Raw genomic sequence first — 22964 nt, forward strand, 5'->3', positions numbered from 1 at the left:
AATTAGAGAATGCAAGGGACGGTGGAGGAAAGGAGCATCGAGAGCAGCCACTCTCCTGGCCCACCTGCCAGTGGGCTGTTGAGGAAGACTCGCGGAACACCTAAGGCAAATCCTGGGTGTTTATTCCTGACGAGGACTTGACCTGACGGATGGCAGGGGCCGGCAGGAGAGTGTAGGTTAGTAAAAAGGAGCTGACCTACATGGGAGTCAGGCCAGTAAAATAAACAGCAGAAATGATGGGTTTTCCCCAGGCAAACAGACCCCTGAAGAGCAGAGCAACACCCTACTTTGCTGTCAAAGTAGATAGAGGTAGGGCCATGATCTGATGGCATGAGCCAATATGATCATCCCTCTGCCCTGAATTCCACCCTGTAATGGGAATCTGGCTCCCCTCATGGACTCAGTTCCAGGGAAATAATTAACTGAGCTGTCCAGGGCAGAATTCTCCTTATAAAATCATGAACTAAAGTCTAATTCACACTCATTCGTAAGTATAGTTGGCCAGAGTCAGTCTCCCTGAGGCTGCTCAAGTCCAGCTATTTTGACAAATCAAGTCTATAAACGTTTGCAAAACTCAGGACCAAAGCTTGGATGGAGGCCTGTACTTGAGAAAGCAGCCTGTCTTCTTTCTTGAGTTCTTTCTTTTTAAATTCAATTTGCTACACTGATTTCTAGTCCTGGAATAGTCAACCGCCAATCCATCCTGTCACCATATCCACCTCTTAGGAAAACATGAGTAAGTCTGGGAGGAAATCGATAACACTGCCTCTATGTGCTGCCATCGTCCCCTGTAAAAAGTGTACATTTCATCATGTAGACAAAGTCCCACCTGGGAAATTGGGAGGTGAAGGTCCAAAACAACAGGGGAGAGATGAGGTCATCATGAATTTTTTTTTCTTCCTAATGAAATGATTCTAAAAACTCCCCGTCTTACCAGCCATGACAGAAGCCCTTAATGCAAGGAGCAGGCTTCTCCTCCAGCCCCCAGGAAAATGGGTTTGTTTTCTGTTCCCAAATGCATTCAGGCAAGCAGCATTCCCCTCAGCCCCCAGCTCTCCCAGCATCAGTGGCTGCAAACTTGGGCCTCTCTACTGAAAACAGCCTTTCCCTGCTTTCCCTTCCCTCCAGCATTATCTGGAAGAAAGAGCTCCAAAACCGGGAGAGACCTCAGAGGTCATCTGGTCAGTAAGTTCACCCATAGAGGAAGAACCTGAGGCCCAGACAAGTGTTAGGTTTGCTGCCCGGGATCCCAGGGCTGGGGAGATGGAACCACAGCATCTCAGAGACAGCAAAACTACTTTCTGAAAGCAGATGAACCACAGCTCTTAGGTAGTAAGGAATTAACACAAAGAAGAGGTCAGGCCTTCTGCCTCCCAAGGGAATCTCTAGGGCCCTTGGAATATCCTGCCTGACTTGAGTGCCTCTGTTTGCCTGGGGGCTTGGGGAACTGGACAATGATTTATAAGGGCTTTGGAGAGCATCACATAAGTACTGACCCTTGGAGGAACTAGAGACTACAGGTATTAGCCCGAAACTTCATGGGGGGCTGGAGACTAAACGCAGCATGTGATTGAGCCCAGATTAAAACTCTGAACAACAAAGGTTTGGGTAAACTTCCCTGGTTGGCAAGGCTACTGCCAACTCACACATCATAACTGGAAGGAGGTAACACCATCCATGACTCCAGGGGGAGAGGATGACCAGAAGCTTCACACCTGGACCCCTCCCAGACCTTCTTTTGTTTGCTTCTGATGTGTATCTTTTTGCTATAATCAAACTGCAACCGCAAGCCCAGCATTTTTTTAAGTTCTGTGAGCCAATCTAGTAAATTATTGAGGTGGTGGGAACCCCTGAACTTGTAACCAGCTGGTCAGAAGTGAGGGTGGCCTGGGAACTCCCAAACTTGCAGCCGGTGTCTGAAGTGCAAGCAGCCTTCTGCAGGACTGTGCCTTAACGGTGAAGTTTGGCCTAAGTCTGGGTAGTTAGCGTCAGGAGCCAAAGCAGCTCTTTGTTCTACCATCTCCTGAATTATAGCCCAGCCGCCACCACAGAAACCTCGGAGCAGGGTCTTCAAGTCTTTGCCACCTGAACAGCTGAAAAGGGATTCTAGAAAAGGCACAGGTCCGGCTTCAGTGCCCGCGCACCTGCAGTGACGGTGAGGGCGATTTTGAATGGGGGAGATGTGGGCTGGGTCCCTGAAGCAGCTTCCAGACTTGTGAAGCTCAGGCAACAAGACCATTCCCTTCTTCCTCATCTCACTAGGGTCCCGGAAGGAAGGACAAAAGGCAAGGGAGTGTATCAGAAAACTCACCCTAGGTTCGGGGTGGGGGGGTGGGTACGCCTGGTGATGGGTATTAAAGAGGGCACGTTGTGCGTGGAGCCCTGGGTGTTGTGCACAAACAATGAATCATGGCACACTACATCACAAACTAATGATGTAATGTATGGTGATTAACATAATAAAAATTAAAAAAAATAAAATCCAACTTCATCTTTTCCTAAAAAAGAAAAGAAAACTCACCCTATATTCCCTCCTTTAATTCTGGTCAAGAAAACACCTCCCACCTATCTACTGGTCAGTGACCTCCACTTGGGGTCACAGAAGCATTTCCTGCTAAGCAATAACTCATCAGCACCCATGTGTCCCTCCCAAAGGGGCTTAATCTGCATCTAATTAAGTATGTAAATCTAACTTCCAATTTACAGAAAATCCAGTTGAAGGAATTAGTGTAATGAGACCATCAGGGAACAATTAGACAAATCTAGAAGGTGTGTCTGTAAGGAAATGGGGTTGCTCTCTTCACCAGTCAACATCATGAAAAAACAATGATGGGAGTAGGGAAACTATGGTAGAATTAAAAAAAAAAAGAAAGATTCACGGTCACATGCATCCAGTGTTCCTTGATTTACATAAACCGGCAGGTAAGGACATGTTTGTAACAATGAGAGAAATTGAATGTGGACTGCTTGTTTTTAGATGATATTAAATTACTACTAATTATTTAGTTGTGATAATGGTCCTGGTGCTAAGAAAGATAATGTTGTGTTGTGTGTGTGTTTTTTTTTAAGATTTTACTTATTTATTTTTTTATTTTTTAAAGATTTTATTTATTTATTTGACAAAGAGAGACACACAGAGAGAGGGAACACAAGCAAGGGGAGCAGGAGAGGGAGAAGCAGGCTTCCCACGGAGCGGGGAGCCCGATACGGGGCTCGATCCCAGGACCCTGGGATCATGACCTGAGCCGAAGGCAGACGCTTAACGACTGAGCCACCCAGGCACCCCTCTACTTATTTATTTTAAAGAAAGAGAAAGAGAGGGATAGAGAATCTGAACTGGACTCCACCTTCAGCTGGGAGCCCAAGGCAGGGGTCAATCCCTGATCACTGAGATCAGGACCTGAGCTTAAACCAAGAATCAGAGTGCTTAACCAACTGAGCCACCCAGGCACCCCAGAAAGGAAATGTTTTTATTTTCCAGAGATATATACGGAAATATTTAGAGGCAAAATGTCACAAAGTCTCTATTTACCTTGAAATACCTGAAATCTATATTTACTTTGAAAGGCTTCAGTGTTTTTGTTTTACAGCTTTGACTTTGGAATCATGTAAATGTTTTATAGAAGTATAAAACAAAATTAAAATTAAAAAAGTTTAAACCCCTAAAATCCAAAATAAAATAAATGAACCTAACTGTTAGGTTAGGTTGGCACAAATGACACAGAAAAGGATTATTTTAAGTGACTTTTAAAACCCAGTATTTTAACTGTACATCCTATGGACAAAAAGAACTCAGTATTGCTATTAATAATATTGGTAGTTATTTTAAAGCATTAACCAAACTACTTATTTGCTTTATCTATTATATATGTTTACTCATTTATATTTATACTTTTTACACACACAGTATAAAGCAAATAATTGTGATAATGTCATCAGGAACCAAGATTTTCAGGGTAAGAAAAACGGGGTATAGGGGCACCTGGGTGGCTCAGTCGGTTGAGTGTCTGACCCTTGGTTTCAGCTCAGGTCATGATCTCATGGGTGGTGGGATCAAGCCCAGAGTCAGGCTCCATGCTCAGTGCTTGAGATTCTCTCCCTCTGCCCCTTCCCCAACTCGCACATGGGCTGTCTCTAAAATAAATGGATAGATCTTAAAAGAAAAAAATGGGGTACAAATACAAATATCAAAGAAGCAAAAACCCTATACTCTTAAAAATGAACTGGAAATTATCAGTATGAACTCATGTTTCATTGTTTTTCTTTAAAAAGTTTTTTTTTTTTTTTTTTTTGGCTTTTAGCACTCTTAGTGACAGATTGGTGGTCTCTAAATGCCATTTCCCAATAAAATGAACCAGGACTTTTTGGTGATATGGCTGACTTGAGGGCTCAGCAGAAAATATACAAGAAAGCCTGATTTTTTTTTTTTTAAGGATTTTCTTTTTAAGTAATCTCTACACCCAATGTGGGGCTTGAACTCAAATCCCTGAGATCCAGAGTCACATGCTCCACTGACTGAGCCAGCCAGGCGCCCTGAGAACCTGGCATCTTTTTTTTTTTTAAGTTTTTTATTTTTATTTTTATTTGTTTGAGAGAGAGAGAGAGAGAGACACAGCGAGAGAGGCAACACAAGCAGGGGGAGTGGGAGAGGGAGAAGCAGGCTTCTCGCCGAGCAGGGAGCCCGACGCGGGGCTTGATCCCAGGACCCTGGGATCATGACCTGAGCTGAAGGCAGACGCTTAACCAACTGAGCCACACAGGTGCCCCAGAGCATGGCATCTTAAATAAGGACACTATCAAAGTCTACTCAGGTCACATCAAAGGGACATGGGAGCCAATACAAACAGCTCTCAATGGCTGAAGACAGGACCATTTGAGCCCCAAAGAAAATCACCATGTAAGTATAAACAGGTAAGATATTTAAAATCCATTAGTTTGGAAAGATACTGAAAACAACAGTTTACTCTGGGAGGTTGATAGGGCATCAACTCATTGCTTCAAAAACTGGTAAATAAAGACAACAAATCAAGCCTTGTATCTCGTTTTCCCACATAAATTGTATTTTAGGGTAACTAAATAAAAGAATTCCAAGTAATAAACATAGAAAGAATATCAGAATTAGAAAATAACTATTTTTCAACCACTAATTAAACCATGATGTGAGATGAGAATTTATAATGGATGGACCCACTGGTCATCTGAACATCACACCAAGAAAGACCAACAGGCATTAAGTGTGCAGCATCACAGATGAAACGTTTTTGCCAAAATAGTGAATCTGAAACTGATCAAACTTTTAGATCTAATGACAAATTTACAGGAAATACAGGAGACAGTGCAATGTGACAGTACACAACCAGCTAATCCCAGGCTATGGAAAATTCTGCAGGACAGACAACTTTTTCTTTAACAAACAAGTGCCAGGAAAACAACAAGATGAAACTGTTAATGATTCGGAGACTTGCAATACATACAACCAAGTGCCATGGGTGAGCCTTGTCTGGAACCTGAGTGAAAACAAACCAACTATAATCAAGACATGGAATTGGAACACTGGTAACATTAGATAACGTTAAAAGAAGTACTCATTTTTCAGGTATGGTAAGAATGATCGTTGAGAAGCACATTCTAATTCAGTGACAAGTGACATGATGCTCGACCTAGGATTTGCTTTAAATAACCAAGCAGGGGGGCGCCTGGGTGGCTCGATGGTTGAGCGTCTGCCTTCGGCTCGGGTCCTGATCCCGGGGTCCTGGGATCGAGCCCCGCATCGGGCTCCCTGCTTGGCGGGGAGCCTGCTTCTCCCTCTGCCTTGGTCTCGCCCCCTGCTCATGCTCTCTCTCTCTGTGTGTCTCTGTGTCTCAAATGAATAAATAAAATCTTTCAATAAATAAATAAATAACCAAGTAGGGGCAGGATAGAAGGACCAATAGATGGATTGGCCATCTAAGTACTATCTGTACAAGCTGAGTGACAGATCCACAGGAGCTTATTATAATACTCTTTCTCATCTTGCCTTTGTAAATACCCAGAGCTTAAAAATTTTCGAAAGTACTTCAGTTAAAAAATGCAAGAACTAAAAAGATGAATGCAAATATGACAGAATGTTAATAACCGCCAAGTTCTAAGTGATGCGAGTACGGATATTTATATTTTCTGTATGTCTGAAAACTCATAATAGTAAACAAAATCGTGAAAGCACTTCAACCCAGCAAAGACTCAAGAGTTGGCTCAGGTTAGAAGGATTCTGAGATGTAGCCACAGATACCCAAGGCCGGTGTTTGCCAGGGATGGCCTCAGAAGATTAAAAGCAAATGACAAAGTATACCAAAAAAGTTCGAACTTGAACTACTCAATTACTAAGGAAAGGAAAGAGACTTAGGGAAAAGGACTCCAGCTGACAAAAATAGGAAGCACACTTACTGTACTCCTGATAAAGGATCTGCATTTCAGAGTGAAGCCATGATCAAGTGGGAAGAGAGATGTTTTATGATGCTAGTGCAGGGCCCAATCACAGTGAGGGCAGGCTAGCACCACGCGTCCTCCAGCCTAATGCCCTCAGCTACAGGAGTATAAACCACAACCCCATGGAAGAAAAATTTTTTATGATTTGGAGTTATAAAATAACCCAAGACAAAGCAGACGGCCTGCTTGTTTCTCAGGTACGTCAACCAGCTTCTGACACCAATAGCTATAGAAAAAGCACTGTTCCTTGACCATGAATGCTAACTCTGGCAGGGTCTCACGCCCTCTATTCCTAATAAGGCTCTTTCCCATACCTGATGATGACACACTGGTTCTCTCTGTCAATGATCATGTTTCTGTACATATTATCTGCAAGAGCATAGATATGTGGTGGGTTTTCATACTGTGCCTAGAGAAGCAAAAAACAAAAGCAAAACCATGGTCAGATAGAGCAACACATCACATTTCTTTTCTTGGTCTTAGCAATGGATTTGCTCCCGTACAGTTCCAATCTTAAGGCTTGTGTAACACAGGAATTCATAAACTTGCCTAGGTCATCAGGAGTTACACCTAAGAAAATGAAGATGGGCCTGGGAAGGACTCCTCCGTCAGCAAGAGTGTGATTCAGCCTTCAGACGTGAAGACATCTTCAGATACTCCGGCACCACACCCTTCCTCCCAACACGCCTCTGCAGATGACAATTCCATTTCTAAATGTTTCTGAAGACATCTGGGCAACAGGTCTTAAGAGAGGCCTACTAAAAACCTGGATCTGACTTTTACTAGAATTCTAAATTCCTACGTAATTTTTTTCTAAGAGGGAAGTTGGAGATGCTGAAAGCCCAGAGGAAATGAAGTGAAGCTGTCTATGAATGAGGAGAGAACCTAAACATTTTCCCTAAGAAGAGGGCAAGAGGGGTAGTTCTTTAAAGGGATCAACTGATTTGACCAGTTTGTTTCATCTCAGTGGGCAGGAAAAAAAAATCCTACCACACCAAGATACTCTCCTGGGGCTTCAGTCTCATGGGCTAGCTTAGCTATGCCTGAATACAAATTGGCCAATAAATTTATTGTGTCAGGATGATTTCGGCCCCACTTTCCTCAGTTTCTTGAAGTTTAACACCACTACCTCAAAAATTACTGAAAAGAAAAATACTTCATGTGCTAGAAAGCTGAAGAGAAGTTGCCTTACCTTTAAGACTATCTAACATCAAAGAGTGATGTTAGGTGGCAGACCCAGTGAGAAGACATGTAGACTCTGTCTTACCCTTCCCTGGTCCCATCTCTCAAGTAGGGATAATACTGTCCCACACTCAATAGAGGTGCATACTTAACTTCTCTGAGCCTTACTCTCCTCATCTGTGAAATGGGGCTGGACAGTAACATACAGTCAGTACCCAGGGCTGTTTAATTATTGTTGTGGTGTAACACAGTACCTAGCATTCGTAAATACCAATTTTACAACACTCTCAGCATTAGCAGCTAAGAATAAATGTATTTTTTTAAAATTCTAGGGCATTTCTTTAAAGAGAACTTTTTAAGAGATAAATGGTCCAAAAGGGACTCGTGTAACAACGGTTTCCAGAGAATGGGAGAGAAACGAACGAAAGCACGGCACTCCCAGCCACCCCGCCTTGGCCTTGGCCTTGGCCGTCATTGAGAATGCCGAGCCGGCTCTGAGCCTGCTGCCCCAGCGCCCCCACTGCTCAGGGGGCCAGGGCAGGGCCCAGCCTCTGCTGACAGTGTGTCCCTTGTGCTGGGCTCCCATAAAGGCAGCATTATCAAAGGTCTTTCGCGTGGCAGCCTCCTTGGGCTCCAGCTACCAGCACCATTCATCTGGCAACAATGGGGTGGGCTCTTGCTCTGGGTAAATTGCCTTCCACTTCAACTGATGAATTTGTGTGGGCTCTCTTTTGTTTGTTTTCCAGGGGTCAGGATTAATGAACGCTCTTGTACTTCTGCTGCAGAAGAAAGAAGGGAAAAGATGCAAGGAAGGGGAGGCCTGGGGAAGTGCTAAACCACGTAAATGAAATATATTCATTAGATTTACAGTTTCTATTTTTACACACAACTAAAATGGCTACGGAGCTGGATCTCAATAGGGACCAGGGTCACATTAATAAAAGAAGTTATGAAAAGATTCATTTTTCAGGTTCCATTCAAAGCCATATCTTAAACTGAGGTTCTGACTTGGAGGGAATGGTTCTCATCGCCCTATTTATTTTTTACCCGTTACTGATTTTTCAGTCCTTAGAATTTTGTGGCCTGTGTGGAAGGAGGAATTCCCCACTCCCCCACCAAGCTGTAGGTCCTACATCCTATTTGACTAAATTTGTATATAATATTCCTATATTAGATAGTCCTATGCTTCTTTGAGCTGCCTTCTAAAGAGAAGCACATCATTAAAAATCAAACAATGTCACCTACTTGATCTTCCCCAATAAATAATTCACAATAAGAAAATGCAAATGTATTGCCACCTTCAAGAAAAATTACCCATGCAGCATAAAAGCCCCAAACACTACAGTAATTTATGTGGCATATAACTTACCGCTCCTTGGTACATTTCAATTTCCTTTTCCCCAAAATATGGCATCTGCTTGAAAGGGTTGACTGAGATTAATACGGATCCTATATATGTCTGAATTTATATCCAGTTAAGGTCCACCAATCTTCATAGCTACACATTTTTCAAATTAAGTAATCAGATGTTATCAAGAATTCATAATGACTGTTCAAACAAAAAGCTCAGATACTTGTTTTCTAAAAGATTACAAATAAAGACAAAAGCAATTACCGACTAGCTCAGGTTTTGTTCCTCTCCAGGAAGAGTAATGAGCTTAATTACCAAGCTGTTCCAAAAAGAAATCATTATTAAGACTGGTGACATGTATGGCTAGGAAAACACAAAACAACACCAAACAGAAATGACCTAGGAGTGAAAAGAGCAGTCATCATTCCTTTGCTCAACTATTATTTTTTCCTGGAAACTTTCATATCTCTTAGGTAGACTAAATATGTATTCACTTACTCACTTAACAAATAGAGGGGTACAAGAGGAACTGAACAGTCCTACTCCTTAGAAGCTATGGGGAACTGAGTTATATCTGTAAGACATTATTTGGAGCAGAAAATCACAAACCCACACAGATCAGGTGTAGGGGAAGAAGGTATTATTTCTGCATGGGGAATCCAGGAAGGCCTATCAGAAGAGAAAGCATTCATACTGAGTCTTAACTGTTTTATACAGCACATTTTAATATGTCCCAATAGATGAAGTATCATTATAACATAAAAAATATTTCCATTTATTCAATAATCGACTAGTTTGAAGTGGGTGTCCAAAACATGCCAGGCACTGTTCTGGATGCTGGGGGATACAGCGGTGAACAAAACAGACAGAAGAGTTAAACTCCCTCCCCTCTTAGAGGAAAAACAATTATTTAAAAAGAGAGAGAGAGAGAGAGAGAGAGAGAGAACAACACACACAGCAAAATATACATACTCAAAATTGTTTCTTTTAATCAATGATTTCGAAATTTTGGAAAATTTGAAGTTAAAGATGTAAAACTGTGACACTTCCTCCCCCAAGGGGACATTTATATATTAATATAAAGGACCTGGATGTCAAACAGAGCAGCTAAGGGAATCCAGTCAGAGTGCCTACTTTACCCAAGCCCAGTTTGACTCTGACCTTGGGCAAGTCATGTTGCTAAGCAGTGGCTAATGGATGGTGGGGTATAATACCACCTACTTGATAGGCTTATTATGCAGATTAAATAAAAAGTATAGAAGCTCAGCAATTTCCTTAATCCATATACTTTGAGAAGCTGGTTGTGTCCTGTGTTAACATCTTTGAGACGTGGCTTTGGTATTATTATTGAACACAAATGAGCCAAGTGTGGGGTGGGTTAGGCATTATTTGGAAATTAGTATTTATACAAGAAGGTGAAAACATGGAATGATTCTGTGGCAATTTTGCTTCCCTTTCCCTGACCAGAACGATCTTCAGACTTGAAAGGGCTGCACGGAAAGAGCAGTCAAGGAGAAAAGGGCCAATGGAAGAGCACAGCCAGATGAACCCAGTGCTAATCTGGGGGCAGTTCATGGCACTAAGAGCAAAGGCCCATGACCTGGGGAATCCTAACTGAAAACCACGAAAGAATTGCAAGAATGGCCGAGTCCAAGCGCCAAAGTCAGGTGAGGCCAATGATAGATTAGTAGTGCTCTACTTGTTTTTTGAGGCAAAATTTAGAACAGATAAATTTATTATTAAAATTATTAAGCAGATAAGAAATATCCATGATGTTGTAGCCAAGACTCTGTAAGTGTTGGTAATACAAACACTGATCGAACACAAACACATTTACAGGGTACAGTAAGCTCCTAACAACAATCCTATTACCCTTTTACTCCTGTTTCACTCTGAGGAAACTGAGGCATAGAGAAATTTTAAAACTTACTCAGAGGAAAAAAAGTTTTGTTTTTAAAGATTTTATTTATTTATTTGACAGAGAGAGACAGCGAGAGAGGGAACACAAGCAGGGGCAGAGGGAGAGGGAGAAGCAGGCTTCCCGCCGAGCAGGGAGCCCGATGCAGGACTCCAGCCCAGGACCCTGGTATCATGACCCGAGCAGAAGGCAGATGTTTAACGATGGAGCCACCCAGGTGCCCAAAAAGTTTTTAATTAAAGAAGAAAAAAAAAAAAACTTGCTCGATGTCCCAAGCTAGTAAGTGGCAGAGCTAGGATTCAAACCCGGGCAGTCTGGTTCTAGAGTTCACACTCTTAATCGAAAAGCGATAATGTTTTTCTAAGTCAGCAAGTGTTGTTGTTATTATTACTGGCAGTGCTGCCAGATCTAGCAAATAAAATACAAAACCCAGTTAAATTTAAAGTTCAGATAAATAATGAATTTGTTTTATATTCCCCTTACCCCCCCAAAATATGTATGCCCCCATGCAATACTTCGGGACACACTTATACTAAAAAAATAATTTGGTGTTTATCTGAAATTCAAATTTAACCAGGCATCCTGCATTCTATCTGGCAATCCTAAATTGGCAGCACAAGGATTTCATGCAGGGTGGACAGGGGTTCAGTTAGCGAGCCTTATGTCTCTTATAATTTAGATTCTGTGATTCTTTGAGGACTCAGAATTCTATAACCCTTAGTTGATTTTTTTTTTTTAGTATCCTTTTCACATGACAGGGACCAAATCAAAACTGAATGAATGTCGTTTGGCCCTCATTCTGACTCTCATGCTAAACAAATACAGTCATTCTTATGGTAAACCCAATTTTCAAGGAATACAGCACTGCTACGACGATCCTCATTTCAGCAGGGGAGAGGTCTAGGTGTCCATTTACCTCGAGATGAAAATACACCTGGCCAAGTATGATTTTTTTGTGGAGGAGGGTGCGCCTTCCCTTAGTAGTAAAGGGAATGCTGTGAATGCCACCTGTCCTAGACAAATCAGCACTGCACAAAAAGAAGAAAGAGCTGCCTGAGGACATGAGCCACAGGTATCAGCTCCCCACCAACCCCTTCCTACCCACCAAGCCCTTGGCTAATGGATAAACATGGACTGGGCTGCAGGGGAGCTCTTGTAGGAACCAATACTTTTTTTTTTTTTTTTTTTTACTGTTAATAATCTGCTATGTGGAAAAACATCTTAGAAAGTCTTGATTTTCACTAAGTCATCTACATAAATTCTAGATAAGGGCCTGGTAAGAAGACAGAGAAAAAACCTCTTTCAGATTATTCTAGGCCAATCCTGAATCAATGACTCAGGAGAAGAGGGAAAATTATAGCTATTCCCTCAACCTCCCAGTAGGGCTCTCGAAGTCAATACTATTTGGGAGGATTTCTGAAAAATAAAGTTTGGTTTGAGGTGAATAATGCAGATCCTGTCTATGCTAAGTAGCTATACACTTACCTAAATCAGAAGAACTGAGAGAAGAGAATTAGTGTACAATTTCAAGAAAACACACATATTTTAGTTATTTCAGGTATGAATTTGTCCTAATTGTTTATCTAACGGCCTTCTCTGTTTTCCACCTGGCTGTGTCTGTAGAGACCTCAGCCACTTTTCTGAGAGCCCAGGTCTCCTATGGGGTGGGGTCATTTCCCAGACAACTTACTCCCACTCCCTACTACATAATTCAGGTGTGCCTTTGGAAAAAGCTGCTCAGGCAGAATTGGAACGTAAACTGTCTCTACCCACATAATCTTTGGCTGTGAAGGTGTGGCCCAAGGTTAATTTTCAGAATGTATGGAGATATGAGGCTATGATACACACACACACATACACACACACATGCATCAACCAGACAAAAACAAAAGATATGCCATCCTGTCTAATAGAATATATGAGACAGGGGAGGCCCAACAGATCTTTCACTGAGTGGTTCTCAAAACGCTGGTGGTGGATCTATGAGTTTTCATTGTTCTGCAGCAAGGATGACAAAAAAAAGAAACATGCCCTGCATTTTTCATAAAGCTCAATGTATTCAATATAAAGGACCGGCCTTTATTCTTAGCGTATTTCCCTTCTACTTTTGGGGTATGAGAATATTCTTCCTTTTATGAAATGTGATGGTAATACAACTTCTGTAAGTTTGTTTTTCATGGTCTTATAGCCAAAGCTGAATTTAACTTAAAAAAAAAAAATGTTTTTAATAGTCGGTGAATTCCCCAAAACCACCCACACTGATCTAGGTGACTTCCCTGGTTTATCACTGAGGAGGAACGGAGAGGTGACGTGACTTGCCTGAAGTCACATATGGGGAGACCAGTTGAGCTGGTCCTTCAGCCCCTGGCTCCAGCCACCAGACCGACACCCATGTCCCTCCAGCACGCGGCCCCCTCCACGTGAATGGACTGCCAAGGGCTAAACCTCACTCAAAACTACTGCACTGCTTTGGGCTCTGGTTGGTCTGGCCCAAGAGCCTCAACTAATTCAAGGGCTGAAAATGCCAAACACACTTGAGTGTGGTCTTTGAGTAAAAACAAGTTGGGAGAACGCTGGACCAAATGAGTGTGGAGTGCTCTGCACAGGAACTATTTTCGTCGGCGAAGTGGCTATAAATGATGTCCCGCCAAGCACAAGAGCGAATACTGCAATGTTTTCCTCATGTATTTTAGAATGTAATTTTAAGAAGTGTGGCAACATTCAGGAAAAAAACGGATGGTAAATTAAACCTTCCTTGTCTTAGGATAAATAGCTGAAAATTACAGGGTTTTATTGGTAAACAGTTTTAGCATTTTCTAAGCAGATTTCTTCCCCCTAATGTAGAACAAAGAAATGTGCATTCAACCTGAATGCATTAACAATCGATTGTTCCAAATGCGGACCTTCAATATGAAACAATGTGCTGGTATTAGATGTAGAAGAGGTACAATAAGCAATGTCATAACTTAATATGAAATCGAATCTCTTCTTGCCTTAACTACTAAGCTTAGGAGTGAGAGGGAAAAAATCCTCTTGTTTAAAATAATCTTACTCTATCGTAATAATATTACCATAGCACTGAATGGATAAAGGAGGCTTTTATCACGTAACAGAGGCAAAGATCTGCAGTTAGACCCTTGGTATTATTTCATAACATCCAAAACAATCATCAAGCTTCCTCAAAGCTGAAAGCTGCTCTGTGCTCTTGATGGAAAGCACACGGATGCTGAGTTTCTCGTGTATTGAGTGGGTAGAGATTTCTAAAACATGAAGCCATTAGTGGTCAGCTAACTCATTTCCTTGGCAGAGCACAGGATTAGTCAGCCATTGATTCAAAAGCATTAATTCAAAGGCTCGATCAGCCCCCTCTGTGTGAGTCATTTAAAAATTCTGCTGTCTGAATATAAAAAGCAAATCTTGATAGTCAACAGATTTTCAATGAATACTTAATACAATGCACCATGCCAAGAATTATGCATGAAACTAAAAACTATACAAGGCAAGATGATGCTGTTTTTGTTAAAATTAACAAGAAAGCCCCCCACAAATATTTATACTTATATTTATTATTTATATTTATATATGCATGTCTATATGCAGTTAAATTGAAAAATATACACCAAGGGGTTATGGTGAGATTGGAGGTGATGTTAAAGTTCTCCTTTCTGGTTGACTACATTTTATAAATCATGTTAAATGAACACGTATTGCTTTAAAGAGTTTTTGTTTTTTTAAGAAGATATACGAAAGAAAGTCCCTAGTTTTGGGGTAAACTATCTTTATGAGGAGAATGGACTGGCTGCTGATAACCACTAACATCCTTTTGCTTTCTTACTCAGCTTTACAAAAACCATGTTTCTATGTAAATAACATAATAAGAACATTCTATGTTCTAAGAACATTCCAATAAATAATTTGTTCAACTATATTCAGTGGAAATTCACCTTTTATGGGCTTGTCAATAAACCAATCCTCCATTTAAAACAGTTTCTATGGTAAAATGCATTTGAATATTCAATAAGCAACTTTAAAATTGAATTTTTGGAACATAACTCAGAAATGCAGAAGGAACTTATACACTTGCCTTAGTATATGATAATGATAAGTAATGCCTACTGTTACTTGCCGCATTATTTCATTTAACTCTACAATAGCCTCATGTGGGAGATTTCATTATCATTCCCATGTTCCAGGTGAGGAGATCAAGGCACAAGGATCACAAAACTTGCATGAGGTCATCAAGCCTGTGCAGAGTAAGGCTGGAAGCCAGGCAGTCCAGATCCACAGCCTGCACTCAACCCTCAGCCCCTGCCAGTTACCCCATGCCATGGGACTTGCACATAAAAGTGACTGACATGTTTTCATGATGATAAGCCCAGCTTAAATTGAGCATATTTCAATTTTTTGACCAAATAAAAGGAAAACTTACCACTGAATACAACTGCTTCCATACAATTAAATGAAAAGAAAGCTCTGCACAGGTATCTAGGAGTCAGCACAAGTTTTCTGTAAAGGGCCAGAAAGTAATTATGTTAGGTCCTATGGTCCTGTGGCAACTACTCACCTCTGCCTTTGTCAACTGCAAGCAGGCGTAGGCAAAAGTACAAGAATAAGTATGGCTATATTTCAATAAAACCTTTGGTATAAAATGGGCAGTGGGCAGATTTCATTTGCAGGCGGTAGGCCACCTCCCCCAATCAAGATGCTATTATTAATGTAGCTAACAAATCCAAATATATCTGTTAATGCTTAAAAGCAGGGGTTTAGGCATTTAACTACCCAGAGATTTGGTAAAATTTCCTGTGGCAAATAAGAAATAGCACAGTATTGGTCAGAACCATCCAAGTGTCTTGGAATAATTTTGTTAATTGGTATCGGTGGATATGTTGAATATATGCGTTAGTCTTATCCTGGTGTGTTGAACTCCCCACTCACCAACGATGAGAAAGGCATTGCCTGCAAAAGTATTGTTGCATACATATGGGTGCTTTTAACAAATAGTCAAATGAGTGGTATGAATAACAAACAAGCTAGAGATGTGAAAACTGTACCTCCTCAAGCTTTTGGGGTTAAAACCTAAAATGTATGCAACAACAGTTGCAAAGACTCTACCTTTAATGGTCCTCTGAGACACCATGCCTTCAGAAGTTACCAAGAGCATCACAGTTAAACCTTCTGGTACTGCAATACAGATTTGCACAGATCTTTGCATATCTAAAACTACAATAATTTCACTAAGAGATCTTTATATAGTTGTACCAAACAAAATTGAATCCTGTAGGAACTTAAGCAAATATCACAGTTCTCTGTTTATAATGAGTCAACACACATTTGAATCAAATTTCCATTCTGAATTTTTTAAAGCCCTATAAAAAATGGCATCTGGCAAGCTAAAATTGAAACATAAAGAACAACTCAAGAATGTCAGGCATTTTCAATAGTTGATCTTCACTTCTCTTGTTTCCTTTAGTAAACATAAGAATGCAGAAAAACTGGCAAAATTGCATATTTTTTGCATGAGGCAATCTTTTTAAAACCTTTTAGGCCTGGACTTAACTGCCTGCTTTGCAATTAGGGAGCTCTACCGACAGAATTCTCTGCAGATCAGGACTTTCCCTAGGAACAGCAGAGGTTTTAGATACCACGTGCGTGGCTAAAGCACGTCAAAAGTACAGTGCCATCGATTGAAATAGATGAATACTGGCTGCATCTTGATTTTGTGAAATTCCAGGAAAATAATTTAAAAGCATCCTCTTTGCCCTTCCTACAACCTCAACAAAGGGACAGAAAAGTACAAAATCACGTTCAGAAACAGTGACAAGGATTTGAGCACAAAGTGTCAAGTTCAGAATTTCAGATGGATCTTCTCACGCTAGGAATACGTCGCATTTTGCCGTGGATATGGTCATCTTACTTGGAAAAGTCCGTAGAAACTAATAAAGGATACAAAAATGTAGTCATCCATGTATCTCTTCTTTAGATTCTCCACGATGGCATTCTCTGTGATCTTGGAGAGCAGGACCATGTCATCCACGCCGCTGTGCTTGACATTGTGGCTCTGCCAGTGGTACCGGTAGGCACCTTTGCTTCCCTGTGAACAGACAACGCACAATTATTAGGATGCTTTGTTTTCCCCTGATTAAAAAAAAAAAAAAGCCACTAAGTTCCCAAATATTCCTTATATCAAATGCTGCAGAATGAGCAGAACAAAGATTTTGTTATTAAGAGATCTGATTTAAATTTCAGCTTTGCCACCTATCAACGAAGAGAAGGGAGGAAAAGTTACACAGGCTTACGGTGTCACTTAAGTTGCTCTTTTCTCATTTGCAAAATGGGAGAAATTAAGACCCACTTCAGAGAGTTGCTGTAAGGATTAAATAAAATAACATATATAAAGTACTGAAGAGTACCTTGAGTATAACACAATAAATGATCAATGGTCTGGATGCCTGGGTTGCTCAGCCCCTTAAGCATCTGTCTTCAGCTCAGGTCATGATCCCGGGGTCCCGGAATGGAGTCCGCTTCTCCCTCTACCCCTCACCCAGCTCGTGCTCTCTCTCTCAAATAAATAAAATCTTTTTAAAAAATGATCAATGGTCTCCAATAATTCGTTCAACCTTATTGTTTTGTAGAATTAACAACAAAATAAGAAATAAAACAGAAACTTTCTAGACCTGTTTTGCAAATTACATGACAGAACTCAGAAACAGAAGTAATATGTATCGCACAACGGCTAGGTCACATTGGCCTAATTTCTCAAGCCATCCAAATTATTTTCCCTCCATAACCTTATCAGTGTCAACGTAATACTAGCCTTCCAGATTCAAAAGATAAGCTACATTTTGATGGCTGATCACTGCCCCATTAACGAGGAAATGGACAAGACAGCCTCAGTGTGATTACAGAAGGTGATGTGGACAGGAGGACCGCATCCAGCCCCACGGCCCCCTTGGGAAGATGAAGCTGTAGCCCTTGTCTGCTCACTGGATTTACGACCTAACACCGGAAGTGGCCTCTGAACGCCCTGTGGCCTGCAGGGCTTCCTTTCACTTGGCACTTCTACAGTGGGATCCCTGCATGTTCAGCTATGGGCCCAGTCCTGGAATTAGAGGCAGCTGGGAGCACCATGGTGGCTGCACTCGGGGAGCTCATGTCCACTGAAGGACACCTAGATTTTGACAGAAGTAACGCATGCATCAACAAGTGAACATGTACACACATGTAAAATGGGTGTCCCCGGAGTGCAGAAGACTTCTTTGTCCTAGGAAAGACAGAACCAACCTCCTGGAGACGGTGCCATTTGAAGTGGGTCTAAAATATTTTGAATTTGCCAGAAAAGACAAGACAAGGAGGGATAGCCATTATAATCTACACTCACTAGGACATCAATCTAATACATACAAGATAATGGCAAATGATACATGAACAAGATATTAGAAGATCCATCCTTCCCTTCACACCGTTCATGCATCCTACTGGAGATGTCGCGGGCTGCACAAGTGTGGTGGGCACTGACCTGAGTGAGACTCGGCTCCTGCCCCTTCCCAGGAGTCCACTCTTTGGGGGAGTTTAGAGAAAGGAGAGAAACATTCTGAGTAAGGATAATAAGGGTATCTGGAAAGGCCACATGCTCAGACTTCAAAAGTAGGATGAGAAAAGGTCATCAGGAGGTTCTTTGAGAAAAAGGGGAGGTGGAAGGAAACAAGATAAATACCATTTTAAATTTCACTTTTAAAAATTGTTTAATGTTTTCTCTGTAGGAGACGTGGGTCCTTTATAAAGGCAATTCTTTTTTTTTTAAATTATGTTATGTTAATCACCATACATTACATCATTAGTTTTCAATGTAGTGTTCCATGATTCACTGTTTGCGTATAACACCCAGTGCTCCACACAGAACGTGCCCTCTTTAATACCCATCACCAGGCTAACCCATCCCCCCACCCCCTCCCCTCCAGAGCCCTCAGTTTGTTTTTCAGAATCCATAGTCTCTCATGGTTCGTCTCCCCCTCCGACTTTCCCCCTTCATTTTTCCCTTCCTGCTATCTTCTTCTTTTTTTTTTTTTAAACATATAATGTATTATTTGTTTCAGAGGTACAGGTCTGTGATTCAACAGTCTTACACAATTCACAGCACTCACCATACCCTCCCCAATGTCTATCACCCAGCTTCCCCATCCCTCCCACCCACCACTCCAGCAACCCTCAGTTTGTTTCCTGAGATTAAGAATTCCTCGTATCAGTGAGATATGATACATGTCTTTCTCTGATTGACTTATTTCGCTCAGCATAATACCCTCCAGTTCCATCCACGTAGCTGCAAATGGCGAGATTTCATTCCTTTTGATGGCTGCATAATATTCCATTGTGTATGTATGTATATGTGTATACACACACACACACACACCACATCTTCTTTATCCATTCATCTGTTGAAGGACATCTTGGCTCTTTCCATAGTTTGGCTCTTGTGGACACTGTTGCTATAAACATCATGATGCACGTACCCCTTTGGATCACTACATTTGTATCTTTGGGGTAAATACCCAGTAGTGCAATTGCTGGGTCATAGGGTAGCTCTATTTTCAACTTTTTGAGGAACCTCCATACTGTTTTCCAGAGTGGCTGCACCAGCTTGTATTCCCAACCACAGTGTAGGAGGGTTCCTATAAGGGCAATTCTAAGAGGCTCTGGGAAAAACAGTTTTTAAAAAACAGCCGCCAAGAAAAGAGTTACCATAAGAAAGGCATACCAGTGCCATGGGCTCACGCTCCAGAAAAGGGCTCTGGAAGGCTTGCGACCCATGCTGCCTCACAGAGGGACTCTTTATATGATATATTTGGCTTTTGCAGAACCACATGCAGCATCAGTTCTACAAAACTAACCCAGACCTCACCACATCTTCTTCCTCTTGTGGCAAAGCAGAAAGAGAGAAAAAGCACGGGCTACATCTCAATCAAATGTCCACAGTCCACTTCCAACCTGATAAACCTTCCTGGCAACTCCTCCCCTCCTCTGCCCTCCCTTCGTTTTCTTGATGATTCTCTGGGCACTCACAAAAATTATTCTGCATTGAAAACTAAGGCCACAGAGTAACTAACCAGTAGGTATGTTTGTTTGTTTTTAACCCCGATAAATATCCACCTACTTAAGAGGCCAAAAATGTTATTTTCTCTTTTGAAAAATCTAAGCACAGTTTAATAAAACAGAAGGGTATTAACAAGCTGTTATTTAACTTCTGCGAAGGACAAGAAATGGAGGGGCTCTGTGTCACAGTGTATGTGTTGGTACTGATCCACAGAAACTGCCTTCTCAAGGTAACTCAAGTTGGTCTTGGTATCCAATCCAACTGTCTTTTCTGTCTCACGGCAGAGTGATAGATCACTCTCTGTCCCATTTCAGAGGAGGCAGTGTCCTCCTTCTCCTGGCAGGAGGGTTCCTGGTAGAGTTCACTGACTCTCATGGTCTCAAATATCCCTTGACACCAGAGTCCCACATGTGGGTCTTCAGACCTCTATCCATAAAAGGATAAGGAACCAATAGTGAGACTGAGCACTTACCTCAACACTATAAGCAAAGCAATCAGCCATTTGACTTGCAGCGCCTGCGCCTTTTACTATTGCAATCAAATCAGTGAGAAAGGGGTTAACATTCCTAGGCTACATAGAAGGAAACAGACTTCCCAACTAGTAAGCAGCAAAGGCAAGATGTGGACCAAAGTCTCTATGATTATGAATTCATTCAAACATCATGGTTTCTTCACATTGTCTCCCTGGCGACTTTACTGGATATTTCCAACTGTTAGGTTTAAGATGGTCACAGGATGACAGACTGTCTCCAAAACTGAATTCATCATTAAAAAGACCTATAGTCTTTGGTAAGGACCACTTTCTCTTAGCATCAAAGACTAAAACATGGGATTGATTTTTTATTTGACACATTTCCAATATCCAGTTGGTCACATATACCCTTTCCCTCCTTCACTTCTCTGTCCCTCCTTCCCCCAGGCAATGATATATGGGAACTCATTCAACCTTCACAATCATCCCCCATACTGTATATATTATTATCTCTATTTTACTAATGAAAAAAACTGTTAATTGTCCAAGGTCTTCTAATTGTAACTTCTCTGTCTTTAATGACCCCCACCTCACTATTCCTTTCTCCTTTCTCTTCCCCCATATTACTCCCCCCCCACACACACACACAAACAGTTCAGATGAGATAAAGGGAAGGAGGGAAGGTAGCTAGAAAGGGTGGGAACAATCAGAACCTTCGGGGAAAACTGACCTGCTTGGAATGTCAAGGACAAGATTAGAATCCACCCATAGGTAAATGAAAGCTGGGCCAGGGCTGGGCTGGGCAGTTCTAGCACAGGGTGAGAACTTCGTCAGGGAAGCTAGGAACCAAACATAGATGCATAGGCTCTCATTCTTGCTTGGAAGTTCCCCACAGTGAAACAGAGAACGGTTTTCTGTTTTTCTATAGGGGACAATCGAGTTTGATCATAGCATGACTTTTCTGGAGGTCTTCCTGTGGAATACAGCTGCGGACAGGCAGCAAGTGGGAACACAGTGGGAAATGGTTATCATCTGACAATCCTAGCAGAAGCTAAACATGACCTTCAGACCACAAACTGCTGTGCTACAACTGCAAGAATATGAACTGTATTTCTGGGACAAATAACCTTGACCCCTTCGCTTCTTCCTCCCACTCCTGACTGGGAGGCTGGGGGCAGGACTGGTTGCCATGCGTGCTGACAGGAGGAAGGACAGCGACAGGGACTTCCCCATCTGTCTGAGAAGGGCCATTTCCTTCAGCTAGCAAAGACCTGGCTTACCAGGCTATCCCCTCAACAAGAGTCAGCTGCTTTCTCTTCTGTGGGCTTCTTTTTGGGTAGGTAGCTCAACTTTTTGTTTCCACACTAAAAATGGGGACATTTTAAACAAGTAGGGGTACTCAGCAATTACACATCCTACAGTCCTTAAAGAGCACGGCATCACTGTACAAAGGAAGGAATATAGCTGATGTGCCAGCTAAGAAATAAAAACAAACATGAAAATCACAATAATGATGATGATAATGTTACTCTTAGCCCTGACAGTTATTACAAATTATGAGGGAGGGAGCTATTTCCCATTAATAAGGATTGAATGCAGACTTTCTTGGGTCCATATTTGGCTTCTTTTTTTTATGATATTATTTATTTATTTATTTCTTAGAGTGCGCACATGAGCATGGGGGGCGGGGAGGGGGGGCCCTCAAGCAGACTCCGGCTGAGTGAACAGCCTGACACAGGGCTTGATCCCACAACTCTGAGATCATGACCTGAGCCAGTCAAGATTCTGTTGCTTGACCCACTGAGCCACCACTATGCCCCTCCATATGTGGTTTCTAATGACAATTCAGTTTATTAAAGAGCAAAGGATTCACACACAAGTTCTAGAAAATGGAGTATACCTATGTCCACATAATGGCCTGGTTTGTTCCTCACATTCAGGAGGTGGCACCAAGACACAGGAGTCCCTCATGCAGAGGAAGAAGCCTGCTCGCTGACTCTCTGACTTTAAAAAAGGTGGAGTGTCCCTCACTGGTGTATGTTTACCAGGGTGGGGGCCAGGAAGCGCAAAGGTGAGTCAGCACACAAAGGTAGGGACTGTTCTCCACTGAAACCTTCCCTTCTCTCAGCCCCTGGGGGGGTGGGCGGGGAGTGGAGGGGAGCCCCTGGCTGCCGCAGACACTCTCACTACTGTCTCAGTGAGCGCTTTTCTTCTTTGGTTCACCCAGGAGCAAGGAGGAGACCATATACTGGGTAACTACAGTCTTCAACGCCTTTCAGACACCCAGAAAACGGAGGCCATGAAATGAGCTGTGTATATACAATAGGCCTAGTGTTGGGCAGGGCCTGGCTGGGAGGGGGTGATCATAAACATCTTAGCCTCTTCCAGGAAGAGTATACTACACAGTATTTTTAGAGAGCAATGTGGAAATAGGTATCAAAATTCTAGTCACGCAGACCAATATATAAACAGTTACTTAAATAAAAAT

The 22964-nt window shown here is 41.8% G+C and overlaps 1 protein-coding gene across 2 annotated transcripts in view; it reads right to left on the reverse strand.

Moving 5' to 3' along the window:
- The window catches only part of MYO1E (myosin IE), a 190610-nt gene that overhangs the window by 94477 nt on the left and 73169 nt on the right, over positions 1-22964 (reverse strand). Inside the window, exons 2-4 of one of the 2 annotated variants that reach the window (XM_025883701.2) lie at positions 16864-17007; positions 9017-9106; positions 6780-6874 (exon numbers count right to left, since the gene is read on the reverse strand). In XM_025883701.2, the coding sequence (XP_025739486.1) occupies positions 6780-6874; positions 9017-9106; positions 16864-17007 (329 nt within the window). Of the gene's footprint in view, positions 1-6779; positions 6875-7014; positions 7155-9016; positions 9107-16863; positions 17008-22964 lie in introns of those variants that run through there. The other variant, XM_073877089.1, reaches the window with a different exon arrangement.

The sequence above is a fragment of the Callorhinus ursinus genome, unplaced genomic scaffold (assembly GCF_003265705.2).
Source record: "Callorhinus ursinus isolate GAN/ISIS: 27379988/994484 unplaced genomic scaffold, GSC_fseal_2.0 scaffold25, whole genome shotgun sequence".
Taxonomy (NCBI): Eukaryota; Metazoa; Chordata; class Mammalia; order Carnivora; family Otariidae; genus Callorhinus; species Callorhinus ursinus.